The sequence below is a fragment of the Ictidomys tridecemlineatus genome, chromosome 11, assembly GCF_052094955.1.
Source record: "Ictidomys tridecemlineatus isolate mIctTri1 chromosome 11, mIctTri1.hap1, whole genome shotgun sequence".
Lineage (NCBI taxonomy): Eukaryota > Metazoa > Chordata > Mammalia > Rodentia > Sciuridae > Ictidomys > Ictidomys tridecemlineatus.
Genome location: NC_135487.1, coordinates 105,564,479 through 105,583,152, shown reverse-complemented (window position 1 = coordinate 105,583,152; position 18,674 = coordinate 105,564,479). Strand labels below are relative to the sequence as shown.

Sequence of the window (18,674 nt, the reverse complement as noted above, 5' to 3'; positions counted from 1 at the left end):
TGTATTTAATTCAGTTAAAAAAAGTCAGTTCCGGATACTGTGGTAGGCTTCACAAACATAAAAGTGAGCTAAGATATCATATTTGAGAGGGGAAATTAAAATCCAAACAGATAATCAATCACATTTTAAATGGTAACTGACATAACTGAATTATGAACCAAACACTATGGAGACAGAAATAAGGGAATGACTAGATTTAATTCTATGCTTCTTGAGAGCCAGGGTGATTAATGGTTTATTTGTCTTTGTATCATCTGTGGCTAGTTCTGTGCTTAGAATAACTGGGTAGACAGTGAATGTTGATTAAATGAAGATTTGACTGCATTTGTTTGAACTCTTTTTTCCCCATGTTTTTCAGAATGCAAGGTATGGAGAAACCCTTTAAACCTTTTCAGAGGAGCAGAATATAGAAGGTACTACATTTTGCTTTCATTATAAGTATGGCATTGGTCTTAGAGTGAAAGTACTATGGAAACATTTGTTTTTATAAATATATCACAGTTTCTTCCAGTTGGAGATGTTGATATATATAATAAGGTAAAAAGATTAGCTCAAGTTTTTGTGGCAGCATCTTGACTATATTTATAATCACTAGAAGCAATGCTTTAAATCATGTTTGTGATATATAATAAGTCCCTTAGTTTATGTTAGAAAGCCTTTTTTAAAGAATTCTTGAGGTTAAAAAATTGTAGGAGTCAGCAAACTCCTATGCATATGTGCTCAATTTCAAGATTTCAAGATTCACTAGAAAACATCAATTTTAATGTGAATATGAGCTCATATTTGTGCAACGGTACAGGATTTTTTATTGATTTTATATTACCATCTCCTCTCTACACTACTGTGTTCATTTTCTTCCAGTTTTATTGTTAATGAAAAAGCATCTCTAGAAACTTCCAACTATTGATATTTGACTTTCATTTTTTAAAAATATGTATTTTCTAGTTTTAGGTGGATGCAGTATCTTTATTTTTATTTTTATGTTGTGCTGAGGATGAAACTCAGTGCCTCATGCATGCTAGGTGAGCACTCTACCACTGAGCCACAATCCCAGCCCTGACTTTCATTTTTATTTTGAGTAGGACTTTGTTTTACCTGGAGGTAGATTGTAGCATGTTATTTAATTCACTCTACAACCCTACTCTGTGCAAAATGATGGAGATACAAAAATGATTAAACAATAACCCTTCTTTATAAGTACTTGATAGTGTAAGATAGAGGCATCCTGGAAAGTGAAAACTAGGCTTTTATGAGTGATGTCTTTAACCTGAATTAAGGGATTCTGTAAGAGGTCCTTGAACCTTCTACACTGATTATTAAGTTATTGCCACAGTTCCTTGTTATATTATACAGATTCCACTTCATGAAGATTTTAAAGAGAAATTTCTTAGTACCAGAAATATGCTTCTTTTGAATGATTAATTCAAAAAAGTCTGAATTGGTTGATAATCATTTTGTAGATCTAGAAAGTTTAAAGCCATACTGTAATCAATTCATAGTAAATGCACTGAACTTTGTGGTTAATTTCATTTTAGGTTCCATTTGTGTCCCAATTATTATTTTTCCTCTATTGAATCTTTTTAATTTACTTTCAATGTAGGTTATATTATACTTTGTATTTCATCTACCTCCAATCATTTTAGGAATAATATGGATTTGCTAATTATTTTTAAATTTTTATTGTCTTTTATGGTGCTAGTGACCAAACCCAGGGCCTCATACATGCAAGATGAAGTGCTCTACCACTGAGCTATACCTCTAGCTCAATATTTTCTTACTTTTAGAATGCATAGCAAAACTTTGATAAATTAACAAGAATTTGGTTTTCCTTTTTTCTTCATGACAATTTTTTTATAAACTAAAACTTTAGGGCTAGAGTTGTGGCTCAGTGGTAGAGTGCTTTCTTGGAATGTGTGAGGCCCTGGGTTCGATCCTCAGCGTCTCACATAAATAAATAAAAGATCCTTTGACAACTAAAATATATCTGTTTACAGATATAGATATCTGTTTAGGGGGAAAAAAAAGCTAAAATTTTAGCAAGGCTATTTATTTATTTATTTTTGTGCTGGGGATTGAACCCAGGAAACTTACACACCGAGTCACATCCCCAGCCCTTTTTACTTTTTATTTTGACATACAGTCTCACTAAGTTTCATAGGGTCTTGCTAAGTGACTGAGGCTGCCCTCAAACTAGTGATGCTCCCGTTTCAGCCTCTTAAATTGCTGGGATTACAGACATGAGCCACCATGCCCAGCTATTGTTTAATGGTATAAAATAACTTAAGAACTTTGATCATGTATAAAAAACATTTAAAATGTTCTTTTCTGATACTCAGTTTTTCTGTTTGTAAAATATATGCATATTCATTATACAAAATTAAAAATACATAGATGCATAAAAATGAAAGTAAAAATCACTTTTCCACCACTAAGTGTTAATTGCTATTAGTATTTTAGAATATCTCCATCCAGTCTCTCTTTTATAGGCACATATAGAAACAAAACTTTAACACCATACTCAAAGATATACATCCTACTTTTTTTCCAATATAACATTATGTGAATTTCCCACAAAATTTCTTGATAACATGGATTTCTTTAAAAATGTGATTTTTATGGTTGTATTTTTTCTATTGTATGCATGCATATACCTTACTTTACCCATAGTCTCTCCCATCTGGGTTACTGAGATTATTTTTCCACTGTTAGCATTAAATTGGTGTATTATAAGTATGTAGCCACATCTATGATTATTTCCTCAGGGTTTATTTATAGCCCAGGGATTATTGAATCATAGGGTATAAACAGTTTTTTTTCTTCCCTTGATTTTTGAAAATCATTACTATGTAAATTAAAAAAAAATTTTAAAGGAGAGAAAATGTTTAATGGAATTCCACCTAGATGTAACTTTTTAAAGACGTTTGATAGATATACCCAATTGATTTCTGAGAAGAGAAATGTATTCTAATTTGCATTTATTCCCATAACATACATATGCATATTCCACTTCATCTTTGATAACACATCTTCATCAGTTTGATAGGTGAAGAGTAAAACTTAATTTTAATTCACTATTTGTTTATTACTAATGAGATTTGACATTTAAAAATGTATTTACTAGCCTGGTGTGGTGGTGCATGTCTGTAATCCCATCTTCTTGAGGGGCAGAGGAAGGAGAATCACAAGTTTGAGGACCTTAACAACTTAACAAGAACAATCTCAAAATAAAATAAAAAGATCTTGGGAAGCATCTCAGTGGTAGAGTACCCCTGGGTTCAATCTCTAATTTGGAGAATAAAAAAGAGTATTTACTAGACAGTTTATTGTAGGGTTGGGTGGGATGAAAGTTTATAATTTTACTTTAGTGAAATATGGAAAAAAAGTTTCTCTCTCTCTCTCTCTCTCTCTCTCTCTCTCTCTCTCTCTCTTTTTCTCTCTCTCTCTCTCTCTCTCTTTATGGTATTGGGTGCTGGTAATTGAACCCAGGAGCACTCTACCACTGAGATACTTACCCAGTCAGTTTTTTTTTTTTTAATTTTAAGAGAGGGTCTTGCTAAGCTAAGTGGAAGTTAACTTAGTCTTGCTAAGTTAGGAAGTCTTGCTAAGTTAACTTCTTGCTAAGTTGCCCAGGCTGTCATCAAACTTGTGATCCTCCTGTCTCAGCCTCCCGAGTTGTAGAGATGATAGGTGTGCACCACTGTGCCCTGCTCTGTCTATACACTGAAAGCCCTACACCATATTGATATATTGAGTAGAAATTCATCTCCTTTCTTTTAGCTTCTATGGGGTTTTACTTGTAATATTTAATTTTTATTCATTGAGAATTTATTCAAATATATTTAATGAGGTATATATCTAACATTGTTTTATTCCTTCAAATCCAGTATTCACAGCATTGTTTATTGAATAATTTATTCTTTCTGATTTCATTTTTGATGTTTTATTATCATATTCTTAATTAGTTTTTGTAGATTATCTCACTCATTTTGCTAAGTATAATAAATTTTTAAAATATCCTGAAATAGAATATAAAACTTGTAGTCCTCTATCTTTGGAATTTAAATAGTATATGTTATAGCAGACAGATACTCTCTCATGTCTAATTTAAATATTTTCTTGTGTTTTGGTTAAGATACACTTGGGTGACTGGAAAAGAGCCACTTACGTACTATGACATGAACTTGTCAGCACAGGACCATCAGACCTTTTTCACCTGTGACTCAGACTTTTTACGTCCTTCAGACACAGGTATGTCATATCTATTCATGGTGCAAACAGTGACTGTGAAAATTATTTGAAAAGTTCTTTAGAGTTATTTATTATAATATCCAGAGTTATTTGGGTTGAAGTTATTTGCATTATTGACAAGAAACTCAGATTAAATAATATTAACAGATAATAACTCAAATTATATTATAGTATTTGCAGTATGCCAGGCAGTGTGCTAGCTGATAGGGATCAAAGATGAAAATATATTCCTTGCTCTCCAAGTTTCATACACTATTAAGGAAGACACATATGAAAGTCGTGGTTTAATAATTTGTAGAAATGTACTAATTTAATTTTCCCACTTTATGAGAGGTACTAGTATCAGTTCAGTTTTAAAAATAAAAGAACTGGTTCTGGGGATGAAGCTTACTGCTGAAGTGTTTGTCTAGCATGCATAAGACCATTGATTTGATCCCCAGCACTGCAAATAAATAAATAAAACAAAGGAACTAAGGCAAAGAGAGATCAAGTAGTATGCCCTAATCACATAGCTAATACATAAGGATAGGTTTCAAACTCCAGTTTGGCTTTTAACCACTAAAATACTACTACTTCCACTTAACCACATTGATAGGTAGTTTGAAAAAGCCAGTTTCTTAGCACTGAATTGAGTTCATTGTCATATATCGTCGTTGGATTAAATGTATTAAGGATGGATGGTAGCAGGAATTTAAGGATCTTTGATATGGTTTCATAAAATATTTAATTTCAAATAGAGGTTAAAAAAAGAATTGCTTTATGTTTATAAGTTTAATGTTATTATTAGCAAAAGTATGTCTTAGAAATAGGAGTAGAATGTTAAGTATTATGAGTTAATTTTAAGGATTGAAGTGAGTCTGGAAATTAGCCCTTATCTCCCTCTCATAGTCAGAATTGCAAACATCAGTAGACTTTCCAAAGAGCCACTCTGACTGTCCACTAAAACTGTAGTCTTAAAACATTTCTACACTAAAACTATAGTCTTAAAACATTCACTATCTCCAAAAAGAATTTAAAAATTATGTGTGCCACCCCCGACCATTGTGGGCAGCTGAACTAAGATCACTCGTGTGAATTTGCAGGGACATAAAATAAAAACACAGACACGATTTACCTTTATACAAGCTTCAGGATGGCTTCCCCATCTTTCATCCTCAGGCTCCCCAAAAGGGAAAGCAAGAGAAAGTCATGAGAGGCTGATGAGAGAGAAGGAACACGTTTGGAAGTCAGCTTTTATTGGGGAGGACTCTTGTTCTTAGAAAGTTCTATTCATAAAAGGGCAGAAGGGGCAGGAGTATAAGGGAATAGGTGAGTGTAACTCAACCCTAGGGGCATGCCCCACAAAGATGACCTTGCATTCTGAGTGGTTGGCCAGAGCCTGAGACATCAGGTCTGGAAGGCATGGTCCTTCAGTGTGGCTCCCCACAAATGTGTCCTTTTACTTTTTTTTTTTTTTCCCTAGTACTGGGGATTGAACCCAGGGGTGCTTTACCACTAAGCTATGTCTGCAGCCCTTTTTATTTTTTGAGACAAGGTCTCACTGAGTTGCTTAGGGCCTTGTTAAATTGCTGAGGCTGGCCTCAAACTTGTGATCCTTCCTCAGCCCAGTCAGTGGTATTACAGGCATTCGCCATTGTGTCTAACTCAATCTTTTTAAAATTAACATTACAAGGCAAATAATTACAAAGAATGTAATTTTTGACATATTGCAAAATGTAGACATTAAAAAATTAAAATTAATATGCCTTATTTTAAATATACATCATGGAGTCAGTTTATTTTATCTGTGTGTGTGTGTGTTTGTGTGTTTGTTTTCTGGGATTGAACCCAGGACACATGCTAAGCACGTACTCTACTACTAAGCTACATATATTGCCCCAGATCCTGGAATCAAAATATTTGATATCCACCTTATCTATTAAAGACTACATGATCAAATGTTTTCTAACAGTAACAAGCTTTTGTAAGTCCTTTTTCTTCTTAATGCATATCTATTTTACATACTTTATAATTGTATTATAATTAATGCTTAAGTCTTTTATCATAAGCAGACTTTTCTACAATAAAAAAGTATACATTTTTAATGTAAATTTCATTTGATCTAGATTCTAAATAATGTGATATATTTTAATCAAAGTTTTGTCAAGTCCTTACAGATATATAACTTAGATCTTTAAACTCTGAAATATGTCCTCCATAAAACCTAATTGGATGCATGTCTTCATTTTTCAATCTTATTAACCAAACCAGACGCTTTCTGGTAGTGAAGTCTGTGATTTCATTTTTCAGTTCAAGTAAACATATTAGCATGCATCTTCCATTATAATGTTCTCTTCTGAATTCAAATTCCAAGATGGAAAGGTAGATAAATCTTGGAGCTTGAACTAGATAGACCAAATTCCCAGAAAGCCAATGATACATATTAATAGTTTTATATTCAAAAGACAAATGTATGTGTATATGGGGTGTGGCAAATTTCCCTTGAATTATCATCTTTAGTAATCATTAAATGAGTTGATTTTGTTCTCATCTTATCAATTTATCTAAGGCAGAGAACAAACATATTCTTGGGGCAAGGGTTGTGGCTCAGTGGTAGAGCACTTGCGTAGCACATGTGAGTCACTGGGTTAGATCCTCAGCACCATATAAAAATAATAAGTAAAATAAAGGTATTATGTCCATCTGTAACTAAAACAACAACAACAACAACAACAAAAAAAAACCCATATTCTCAAGGGACAGCCAGCAATGTTTTTTGAATTATATGTTTTAATTTTCAACATTTAAAAATAAAGATGCTGGTCACAATGGCATGTACCAGTAGTTCCAGCTCTTGGGAGGATGCGGTAGAAGAATCATGTAAAGCCAGGAATTAAGGGCCATCCTGGACAACAGAGAGATTCTATTAGAAAAATAAATAAATAAAGAGCAAAATTCACATTAAAATCTGATTTACACTTTTTGGAAAGTATGGGAAAAGTGGATCTACATTTCCACTTGGCAGTAATAAGCTAGAAATGAATTGTGGCTATTCTCTTCTGACAGTAAATGTGATTTTAGTTCATTGTCATGTTTCCTACCTGGCCTCTGTAGACATTTACATATATGACCCCTGTCCTAGGGATAATTGCTGGTCTCTTGTGCTTATTAGAATGTCAAAATATTTGGCTTAAAAAATAGATAAATTTGAATGAATTACTAAAAGCTTTTATTAATTTTTTAAAGCATATCATGAGGTCTTAAAGAGAACAATTGAATACTAAGTCAACATTTTGCTTTAAATTTATTCCTGATCCTTATTTTAGAAAAAAAAATGCACATTTTTTTCCTTCCTCTACTTCCCTTTTCCCCTTAGATTTAGGACTGACTTGGGTTATGAAGAATAATCTTGAAAGGCCAGATAAAGCATTTGAAAACAGAAAAATAAGAAAAATTACTTAAAAGTAGATGAGATAACCTCAATAGAAAAATTTTTTAAAAAATGAGATTGTTTTCACATATTAGCAAAGATTGATAAGGCAGATTGAATATTCCTTATAAGAAATACTTGAGACCATAAATATTTGGATTTCAGATTTTTAAAAATTTTTCAATATTTCCAAATATATAAGGAGATATGTTGGGAATGGGACTCAAGTCCTAATATAAAATTCACTTATATTACATGTACACTTTATACACTTAGCTTAAAGGTAATTTCATACAGTATTTTTAGTGTACCTGTGTTTTGACTGCGAGAACATGAGGTCATGTGTGGAATTGCCCACCTGTGCTTAATGTTCTTTATTTTGGAGTATTTCAGATTTGGGATTTTGGGATTTGGGATGCTCAACTTTTGTAGTAGGTTGTTAAGGAAGTATGGAAATGATCAGTCTCCTATAAAGTGAGAATATAAATTAATATGATATTGTTGAGAGGAATTTGGAGACATATGTCCAGAACCTTTTATTTCTAGAAAGGAAATATTTGATCAGCTATGCAAAGATAGCCATGAAAGATTGTTATCACAGTTTTATGTTAGCAAAGTATTGGATATAACTTAGTTGTCCATCAAAAAGGAATTGGTTAAAGAAATTGATATGTACTTAATATACCTGAATATCAAATAACTCTTTAAAATGTTGGTAAAGATTTAGTATTAAAATTTGACTTGTAAATATCATATAACTTATAGAAAAGAGCCCTATCATCAGAAATAGCAAATCTAATATTATGCTCTATTTTTATGTAATATTTTAGAGTTTCAACAGAATAATGTTCTTTACTTAGTATCAGATGGATGCTGCCTTGCATCAATTTGTCAAGTTCAGGAAGCATTAGCTGTCAGCTAGCTGGTGACATGTTTGATATGAGAAAAGAATTTTTTGTTACACAAGTGGAATATATTGTCTCCTTTTCTAAGCCAACACTAATATTTTCTTTCCAAGGGAAAAATCAAACATTTTCCACATTATTCTTTCTGGACAGAGGTGGGTTTTGTTCCAAAATCAACACTCATAGGTTCCTTGTTTTTCTTATCAAACTTAAACTAAGCCAGATATCTTCATTTTGTTTGTTTGTTCCTTTAATTTTTAAGAAATGTTACTTAGTGTGATATCTTTATTTTAGTATAGTGAATGGTAGCAAAACTAATATGATTATTCCAGAGAAATTCTAGCTTAGGCTTTTGTTGAATTCTGGTAAAGGTGACATATTCCAGAGATGTATTATATTCTAAATTAATTCTTCCCTCTGCTTTTCATGCAAAATACGAATCCACACATTCTTCTTAGAGTGAATTATTGATTAGACAGACTCTGTTTTTAAGTTTTTGTATATTTATAGCAGTTCCATAGAATCTTTAGAAAATGATAAAAACTGAACTGGAATATTTAATGTTGATTATAATCTAATATCACTCAAACTGAATTTTAACATGCATTTAGATATATCAATATTCACATATAATAAACAATGAAATTAAACTAGTTAAGTTCCTTATATGTTGTTATTCAAATAAATCAGAGAAAGATTATTTTTATTACACTTAAACCTTCTATATTTAATGTAAATTTCTCATAAAGTTAATGTGAATTAGAAACTCAACTTCTTGTTTTATATATTTAAAAACATATTATTTAAAGCTTTATTTACCCTCCTTGTTCATTCTTCATATGTTTTGCATAAAGTTATTTATGTTTACCATCTCATCCACTTTTGAAATATTTTTCCTACAGTTATGCAGAAGGCATGGAGGGAAAGAAATCCTCCAGCTCGAATCAAAGCAGCCTATCAAGCTTTAGAATTAAACAATGAGTAAGTTTGAATTATATGGAAAATAAGTTTGTTTTAAAGGAAACTCAGGCAAATGATTTTATATTTCCTTTTGTCTGTTTCTAAGACCCTTGGAGTCATTATACTATTATACATTATACTATTATAGTTCCCTCTTCCTAAAGATAAAATTTGCAGTATTCATTGACATCTCTATTTTGTTTCTGAAATTTAAAACTGATATATGATTTTGAATAGAAATTATGTTAGAATTTTTTTAATGGAGAATGTGATAATACTATAAGGGTATTAAAATGCTTATGCCAATGTTTTAATTTTGTTTTTCATTTAAATCATTAATTCAGAACATTCATTCAGTACTGAGAATGTCAGTTGCTAATGGGCTTAAAGGCATAAGAAGAGGATTCAAAATAAGTAAAACATAACTCTGTCAACATCCCTCCCCAAGTTAACAACATTTATTTATTTATTTTAATTTATTATATATATATTTTTGACAGTAGAGGATTGAACTCAGGGATGCTCTACCACTGAGATTCATCCCCAGCCCTTTTTATTTTGAGACAGATCCAAGTTGCTGAGACTGGCTTCAAATACATAATCCTCCTGACTCGGCCTCATTGGGATTACAGTTGTGCATCACTGCACTAAGCTAATAGAAATTAATCTAATAAATACTAAATAAATGCCAAGAGTAAAAATATAGTTCTATTTGGGGTCACTCAAGGAATGTTTTCCCAAAGTGGTGCAAAAATGGTAGAGTAGTAAACTCCAAAAACAGTGAATAAACTCACAATCAAAATAATAAAAAAGTTTACAGCAATCTAGTGAATGTTAAATCAAAGGTGAAAATACCTATCGTGTTTAATATACCCTGGCCCGATCATCTACTTCCTAGCTCGGTGTTAACCTTGAAGACAGTAGTGCACATTGTAAGTACAGATCCATATCATTTTATCAAAGAACAGTGGTTGTTTTAACCTGTGTGGTGGCTCCATGAAAGACCAACTGAAAGGACTTGCCTTTATTTGAGTTAACTTGAACTTTTCTCAGAACTGAATTAACTACATAAGGCACGTTTGTTGAAAACATCTAAAGGTAACTGCATTAGTCACTATTGTCTGAGGCAAGGGATAACAGCTGAGGCTAAAAACAGACAAGCTAGAAAGCTTATGAGGAAAGGCTGGAGAATGATACACTTTGGGGAATTAAGGCTCTGAAGAGCTCCCACATATATCTGGGAATCTCAAAGCCTTATGCTTGGTCAGAGTTGAACATGTGCTTACAAAAGACTTGAAAATGGTCTGGGGTTGTGGCTCAGTAGTAGAATGCTTGCCTAGCATGTGTGAGGAACTGGGTTCAATTTTCAGCACCAAATATAAATAAATGAATAAAATAAAGGTCCATCAACAACTAAAATATATTTATATGTGTGTGTGTGTATATATACATATATATATACATTTATATATTTATATATATACATTTATATTTATATATTTATATATATATATATACATTTATATATATATATATATATATATATATATATATATATATATATATAAATTTTTAGAAAAAGAAAATAGTTGAAAAGGCCCTGAGCTCTCATGTCTGGTTAACCTTCAGTTGTGTGAAAGCAAGAAGTAAAGACTAAGGCAGAGTTGGAAGATGCCTGGTATGCGTGTGCACATACAACATACACACAGCCCATCTGCAAAAACTTCTGTTTTTTTGTGGGATTTTTTTGAGTTTCAGTGTTTAAGGAAATCTTTGCCAAATCATTAACTTACTACTAAGCTAACAGAGCTCACACTTCATTTGCCCCACATGACTAAGAATGTGAATTTTTTAAAATTGGTTCAGGGAAGTCATTAAACAAGCGACTACAACAAACAGCAATGACAGATGGAGTACAAAACAATCTTATTTCCAGAGTTTCCAAAATATAATAATCAGGGTTTCCCAATTTCAATGAAACATTATAAAGAAAACAAAATAAATAAATATATAAATATATATATATATATGGGCAATGCATAGGAAAGAAAAGAAATTTGTAGAAACTGCACCTAAAGAAGCCTAGACTTTGGACTTAATAGACTTTAAATAAATTATTTTAAATGTGTTCAAAGAGCTAATGAAAACCATAAGAATGATGTATTGCCATTACATAATATAAATAAAGAGGAAGAGATAATAAAAAGAATCTAACTGGAAATTCTCAAATTGAAAATTCTGCTGGGAATAAAAAATTAGTACTGAGTTCAGTAGTAGATTTAAGCATACTGAGGCGGCGTTGCTCCCGTCACTGTGTGCGGTGTGTTGCTGGAGGGGGCGCGTGTGGGCAGCGGCGCGGCAGGACGATGGAGCTCCAGCTCCGGCGCCGGCGATGGGACCGTGGACCGTTTTAATTTTGGTTGCTGTTACTACTGATATCTGAGACAAAGTGGTGCTAACTGAGGGAATCTCTGCAGCTTGTAAGTCAACAATTACATGAAATGACAACCCTTCCTGAGGAGATATGAGATATTTGGCTATTTCACTGGATAGCAGAGCACAAGAGAAACATGTGACTACCATAGAAATGAGTAAGAAGATTGTGAGCCATGCCTTCAGTGAAGAGGAACATTCAACCCCGGCACTGTGCCAGGGAGCTCTGCCGGAAGGAATTACCAGTGAACTTGAATGTGTAACCAACAGTACTCTTGCTGCAATCATATGCCAGCTAAGCAGTCTGATGTGCAACTAATTGTTTTGCCCACTGGGCTTGTGATATCCATCACTATACAATGAAGATATAATGGAACAATTACCAGCTCACAAATTATTAGTAAATCTTTGTACTAAGAAGTATGGCTCTTTCTCTGTTGACCAAGGTGGACATTTCATCCCAGTTTTCAGGGGACACAACATCTTTGTTTGTATGTGGTGCTGAGGATTGAACCCAGGCCGCACACATGCCAGGACTCTTGCAATCAGTTGAAGACCTTAAGATAGAAGAATGAAGTCCTCCAGGTAGATGGTATTCTGTCTGCACCTCTAGACTTGAGACATCAACTCTTCCTTGGATCTGCTGCCTGCCATCCTGCAGTGCAGGTTTCAAAAGTGCCAGCCCCTCTATATTGTGTGAGCCAATTACTTAAAATACCCTCCTTTCTTTCTCTTTTTCTCACATCCCCCACTACATATTATTAGTTTTGTTTTTCAGGAGAATCTTGTTGAAGATGTCATTATTATACATTGTTTGAATATATATAAGGTGATATTCCATATTTTTAAAGTTGCTTAGTCATTGGAGTTTTTCCACATGCATACACACACAACATAATGATATATTTTGGCCAGTATCATTCCCAAGTATTTACCCTCCATGTTTGTCACAAAGTATTTGTGCTTGTTCCTAGCTTATAATTCACCTTTTAGTGGAAAGTCTCTTGCCCCTTTCTTCCATATTTCTGCTCCATAATTTCTAAAGGAGTTTTATAAAATTTGAAAATGAGAATCTAATTAATGAACTTGTAAATATGCATGCTAATAAATAATTATTTTTCCAAACTCCAAAAAAAAAAAAAAAGATTTAAGCATACAGAAGAATCAATTAACTTTTGTTATTTTAATTAATATTATCTAAGGAGCAAGAAAAAATAAAGAAATGAAGAAAATGAAGTCTCTAAGAGAGACCTGTGGGACAATATCAAACATACTAGCTTATACATAATGTGAGTCCTAGAGAAGAGAGAGAAAGGCAGAAAATAATATTTGAAGAAAAGCGTCCCAAAAAAAAATACTAACATAAAACCCAGCAATATATTGAAAGTATTATATTCCCTGACCAAGTGGTGTTTATTATTAGAATGTAAGAATGGCTCAGTATATAAAAATTAATCAATATGATATATCACCTTAACAGAATGAAGGAGAGAAATCATTGATCATTTCAAGTGATGCAGAAAAAGCATTTGACAAAATCCAACAACCTTTCATGATAAAAACATGGAAATCAGTTAATGTAATGCATCACATTAATAGAACAAAGGACAAAAACCATGATTATCTCAATCGATGCAGAAAAAGTATTTGACAAAATCTAACACCAGTATATGATGACAACATTTTTAAAATTAGGACTGTAAGGAACCTTCCTCAATCTGATAAAAAAAGTATCTATGAAAAACCCAGTGATAACTATGTACTGATTGATGAAAAACTGAAAGTGTTCTGAGATCAGAAATAAGGCAAGGATATCTGCTCTTACCATTTCATTTAACATAGTAGTAGAGGTTTTAGTTAGGGACGTTGAACAAGAAAAAAAATGTCATCCTAATTAGAAATGAGGGAGTAAAACTATCTATTCATAGATAACATTATCTTTATATGTAGAAAATCTTAATTGACACAAACAAAACTACTAGAACTGGGCTGAGGATGTGGCTCAGTGGTTAAGTGCCCCTGGGTTCAATCCCTAGTACCAAAAAAACAAAACAAAAAACTACTAGAGCCAATAAAGATTTCAAAAATGTTTGAAGAGACAAGCTCAATATAAAAAATTAGCTGCATTTCTATACTTTAGCATTGAACAATTTGGAAAGGAAACCAAGAAAACAAATCTGTGATAGTCAGTTTTTATCCCTATGATAAAAAACAACTTAAAGGAGGATAAGTATATTTTGGCTCATGATTTCTGATGTTTCAGTGCATGGTTGACCTGCTCCACTGCTTTGGTCCTGAGGTGAGGCAGAACATCATAGCAGAAGGAAATGGCAGAAGATAACAGCTCAATTCATAAGTAGCCAGAAGCAGAGGGAAAAATAGTAACTGAGACTGGGAACAAGATATAGTCAAGAGCACATCCTCAAGAACTTACTCCCTTCACCTAGGTTCTATCTCCTACACTTTCCACCACCTCTCAGTAGTCCATTCAGCTATGAATCCTTTAATGGTTTAATAAATTGATGAGGTCAGAGCCATCATGATCTAATAATCACTTCCAAGAGCCCCATCTCTGAATATTACTGGGTACCAGACTTTCAACACATGATCCTTTGGGGGACATTTCAAATTCGGATCATAACATAATACCATTTACAATAGCATCAAAATTATTAAGATACTTTGGAATAAATATAACCAAGAATATGCAAGACTTGTACACTGAAAGCTATAATACACTGTTCAGATAGTTAAAGACAACTTAAATGGAAAGACATCCTCTATTCATGGATTGGATGTCTTAAATATTATTATGACATCACTGTCCTTCCCAAGTTGATCTATAGATTCAGTGCAGTCCTATCAATTACTATTTTTGCAGTAATGGACAAGCTGGTCCTAAAATTCATGTGGAATTGCAAGTGACTCTGCATAGCCTAAACAGTCTTGAAAGAGAAAAACAAAGTTGGAGGACTCACACTTCAAGATTTTCAATCTTACTACAAAACTACAGCAATTAAATCATAAACATAGAAACCTAAATCAATGGATTTCAATTGAGAATCCAGAAATAAGTTGATATCTATGGTCAACTGATTTTTGACCAAGGTGCCACTACATTCAGTGGAGAGAAAAGTAGTCTTTTTAGAAAACAGATGATGCTGGAACAACTAGATAGCCACATATAAAAGTAGGAAATTGAACTCTTTACCTCACATATACATACCAATTAATTCAAAATTAATCAAGGACCTAACATGTTTGACCTAACACAGATCAAAATGGGCATGATAGCATATGCCTATAATTCCAGCTAACTCAGGATGCTGAGGCAGGAGGATCTCAAGTTCAAGGCTAGCCTTTCCAGGCAACTTAGTGAGACACTGTTTCAAAAAAAAAAAGAATGGTGAAGGGACTACTGGAGATGTAGCTTGTGGTAAATTGCTCCTGGGTTTGCTCCCAGCACCTCTAAAATAGATAGATAGATAGATAGATAGATAGATAGATAGACAGACAGATAGATAGACACCTCCTAAATAAATAAGTAAATAAAGGAAGGAAGGAGAAGAAAACAAAATATGGAACAAATCTCCCCAACTTTGGATTTTACAGTGGTTTATTAAATAGGATCTGAAAAACACAAGTAATAAGAAAAAAATAAATTACATTCATCAGTTAGAATCTTTTATGCAATAAAGGACATTATCAAGTGAGAAAATAGATTTATGATTGTCAGGAGTTAGGGAGACTTATGGATTTCTTTTAGGGGTGATGAAAATGTTTTAGAATTATGTAGTGCTGGTAATTGTACAACCTTGAGAACTTATTAAAAGTCTCTGAATTATGCACTTTAAAACACTTTAAACTGTGATTTTTTTGGTATGTGAATTTAACCTCAACTTAAGAAAATTACATTCCCCAAAGTAAGATTCATATAATTAATTTATTGCATTAACATCTTCAGGTGCAAGAATAAATACAAGAAGGCTTTAGGAGAAGAAAAACCTCCTCATACCATACAACTATAATGTAATTTAAAATTATCTTGAGGGACTGGGGATATAGCTCAGTGGTAGAGCCCTTTCCTAGCATTTGTAAGGCCCTAGGTTTGATCCTCAGCACCACAAAAATAAATAAGTAATAATGTTTATATTTTGATTCAACTGCATCAATTTTATCCATCTAGATCTTTTAAAAAGCATTTTTATTATGGTTATTTTAAAACATTTGAATTTGTTTTGGAAATGGCAGGATACCTAGTGTTTAAAGCAGCAGTATATCTAATATTTCAGAGAAATCCACATAATATACAGGAGATATTATTGTTGATTAGTGAAATTATTGAATACTTTAATTTAGACTACTATTTGCCTAAATGGTATGATTTACATTTCCATATCTGAAAGACTCTTCTCAACCTTAATTGATGGTGATAGTTATCTGGTCATCACTTTTGTTTCATGCCTGCACTTGTACTTTTTACCAATAGTGTCTCTAGATAAACACTGTTCTATTGAAACATTTTTAATATTTTTCTCAATCTTCAAAATTCTGTGTGCGTTTTACACTTATGTCACATTACAGTTCAGACTAGCCGTGTTTCAAGTGCTCAGTAAGTATATGTGACTACTGACTGTTCTGGACAGTGTAGGCTTATATTATCAGAACTAAGACATGATCCCCAAAGAGAGGTACTTGTTATTTCTGGAAATGGAAGGGAAACTTTAAATAGGTGCAGTGGCACACGGCCCTATAATCCCAGTGACTTGGGAGGCTGAGGAAGGAGAATTGCAGGTTCAAAGCCAATCTCAGCAATATAACAAGGCTCTGTCCCAAAAAGAACTAGGGATGTGGCTTAATGGTTAAGTAACCCTGGGTTTAATCCCCAGTACCAGAATAAGAAAATGGAAACTTTTTCCTTCTCTTCTTTTATCCAAAAATAAGAACGAATTTATGTTATTAGTCAGCCATTGACTGGCTAATACAAAGAAAAATCTCTGTTTTAGTAGGGTGAAGAAAAGAAAACTTGAGGTAAGCATGGGTATAAGGAATGAGGGTAGGAGTTTGAAGGAAGGACTAGAATTCAGACCAAGGAAATATGCTGCATTCTACTGTGCATAAGTCCAAGGGAGGATAGAGCCACATGCAGAGGGAATACTCAACGTTTGAAGGAAAAGCCTAGTCCTGAAATGTTTTTTTGAGTCAGATATGAAAGGTGTCTCTTTAGCATAGAGACCCTCTTCCCTATCTTCACTGTCTTTCATAGCTGCCCACAGGAGTTGGATATTACAGAATATGTAGTGACTAAGAGCAAGTCTGATCACTGTAGTATATGGTTGCCAGAACTACTTTTCACACAATTCTTTATATATCTTCCTTTTTCTCCCCTTGTAAAAAAAAAAGAAAACGCAGAGTCAGACCATGGAGGTAAAAAAGAAGAAAGAATAGAAGAGAAAGATAAGAGACTGAAAAAAATTGTGGAATTAGACATAATGAATATACTAGTATGTCCCCAAGAAATTAAAACATCTAATAAAGTTGGTTTTTGTTTTTGTTTTTTCCCCCAAGAGATGGAAAGTATAGGTAAAGCTAAGGGAAACTTGGTTTAGAGCAAAGGGACATACCCAAGAGAAAATATTTGCCCTTACAGTTTTATTTCAGATTGCCTTGCTTGCTTTCTTTATAGCTGTGCTACTGCATATGTTCTACTGGCCGAGGAAGAAGCAACCACTATTGTAGATGCTGAAAGGTTATTTAAACAGGCACTCAAGGCAGGAGAAACAATTTATAGGCGATCACAGCAGTGCCAGCACCAGAGTCCTCAGCATGAAGCTCAACTGAGTAAGCAAATTTGAACTGATTTTTACTGTCCTTTTAGCACCTATAATTGGATCTTGCATGTTTAAAACACAGACCACCAACAATAAAAACAGTGCTCGTAAATTAGCTAGTTTTTACTTAACTAATTTATTAATATGTATAAGCCAGTAAGACAGAAATATGTAGTAGCCAGAAAGAGCTTGTGAAAAGGATAAAATTTGCTCTGGTTATTGAAAGGAAATATGCTGTTTTGAGACTTAATGGTAATTTATTTCATACAAGAATTGAATACCTGGTTATTAGAGAAACATAAATATAAAACTATTTGGTATTTAGGAGAGCATTCTCGTGATTATTAGTATTGATTGAGAAGACCCTATTGATGGTATTTTCTTTATCTTCATCCTTACTCAGTAATAGAGGCTTTTTTTTTTTTTTTTCCTGCTGCTGGGGTCAAACCCAGAGACTTGCACGTACAAAGCAAATACTGTACCCTTGAGCTACATCCCCAACCCAGGACATCATTTTGTTTGCTCTTCAGACTCTGTTATCTATATGTAGCATCAAAGAGTGGCTCTGATTATTCTTTTTTTTTTAACTGGGGATTGAACCCAGGGTTGGTTTACCACTGAGTTATATCCCCAGTCCTTTTTATTTTTAATTTTGAGATAGGGTCTCACTAACTTGCTGAGGCTGACCTCAAACTTACAATCCTCCTGCCACAGTCTCCCAAATTGCTGGGATTACAGGTATTCACCACCACATCCAGTCATACCATCTGATTCTTAACATAAAATCCAACCTTATATGTAACATTGGTTTTTCTCTTTGGTTAATTTTTTTTCTGTGATTGTGTTTGGGATCAGATTAGCCACAACAACTGAAGTCTTTCCATTCCT

The 18,674-nt window shown here is 33.2% G+C and overlaps 1 protein-coding gene across 20 annotated transcripts in view; it reads left to right on the top strand.

Moving 5' to 3' along the window:
• Positions 1-18,674, top strand: part of St7l (suppression of tumorigenicity 7 like) — a 255,364-nt gene that overhangs the window by 17,187 nt on the left and 219,503 nt on the right. For 18 of the 20 annotated variants that reach the window (XM_078027022.1, XM_078027023.1, XM_040287377.2 and 15 more), the window contains exons 4-7: positions 359-413; positions 4,133-4,248; positions 9,465-9,543; positions 17,642-17,796. In XM_078027022.1, the coding sequence (XP_077883148.1) occupies positions 359-413; positions 4,133-4,248; positions 9,465-9,543; positions 17,642-17,796 (405 nt within the window). The remainder of the gene's footprint in view (positions 1-358; positions 414-4,132; positions 4,249-9,464; positions 9,544-17,641; positions 17,797-18,674) is intronic. The other 2 variants (XM_040287383.2, XM_040287388.2) reach the window with 1 other exon arrangement.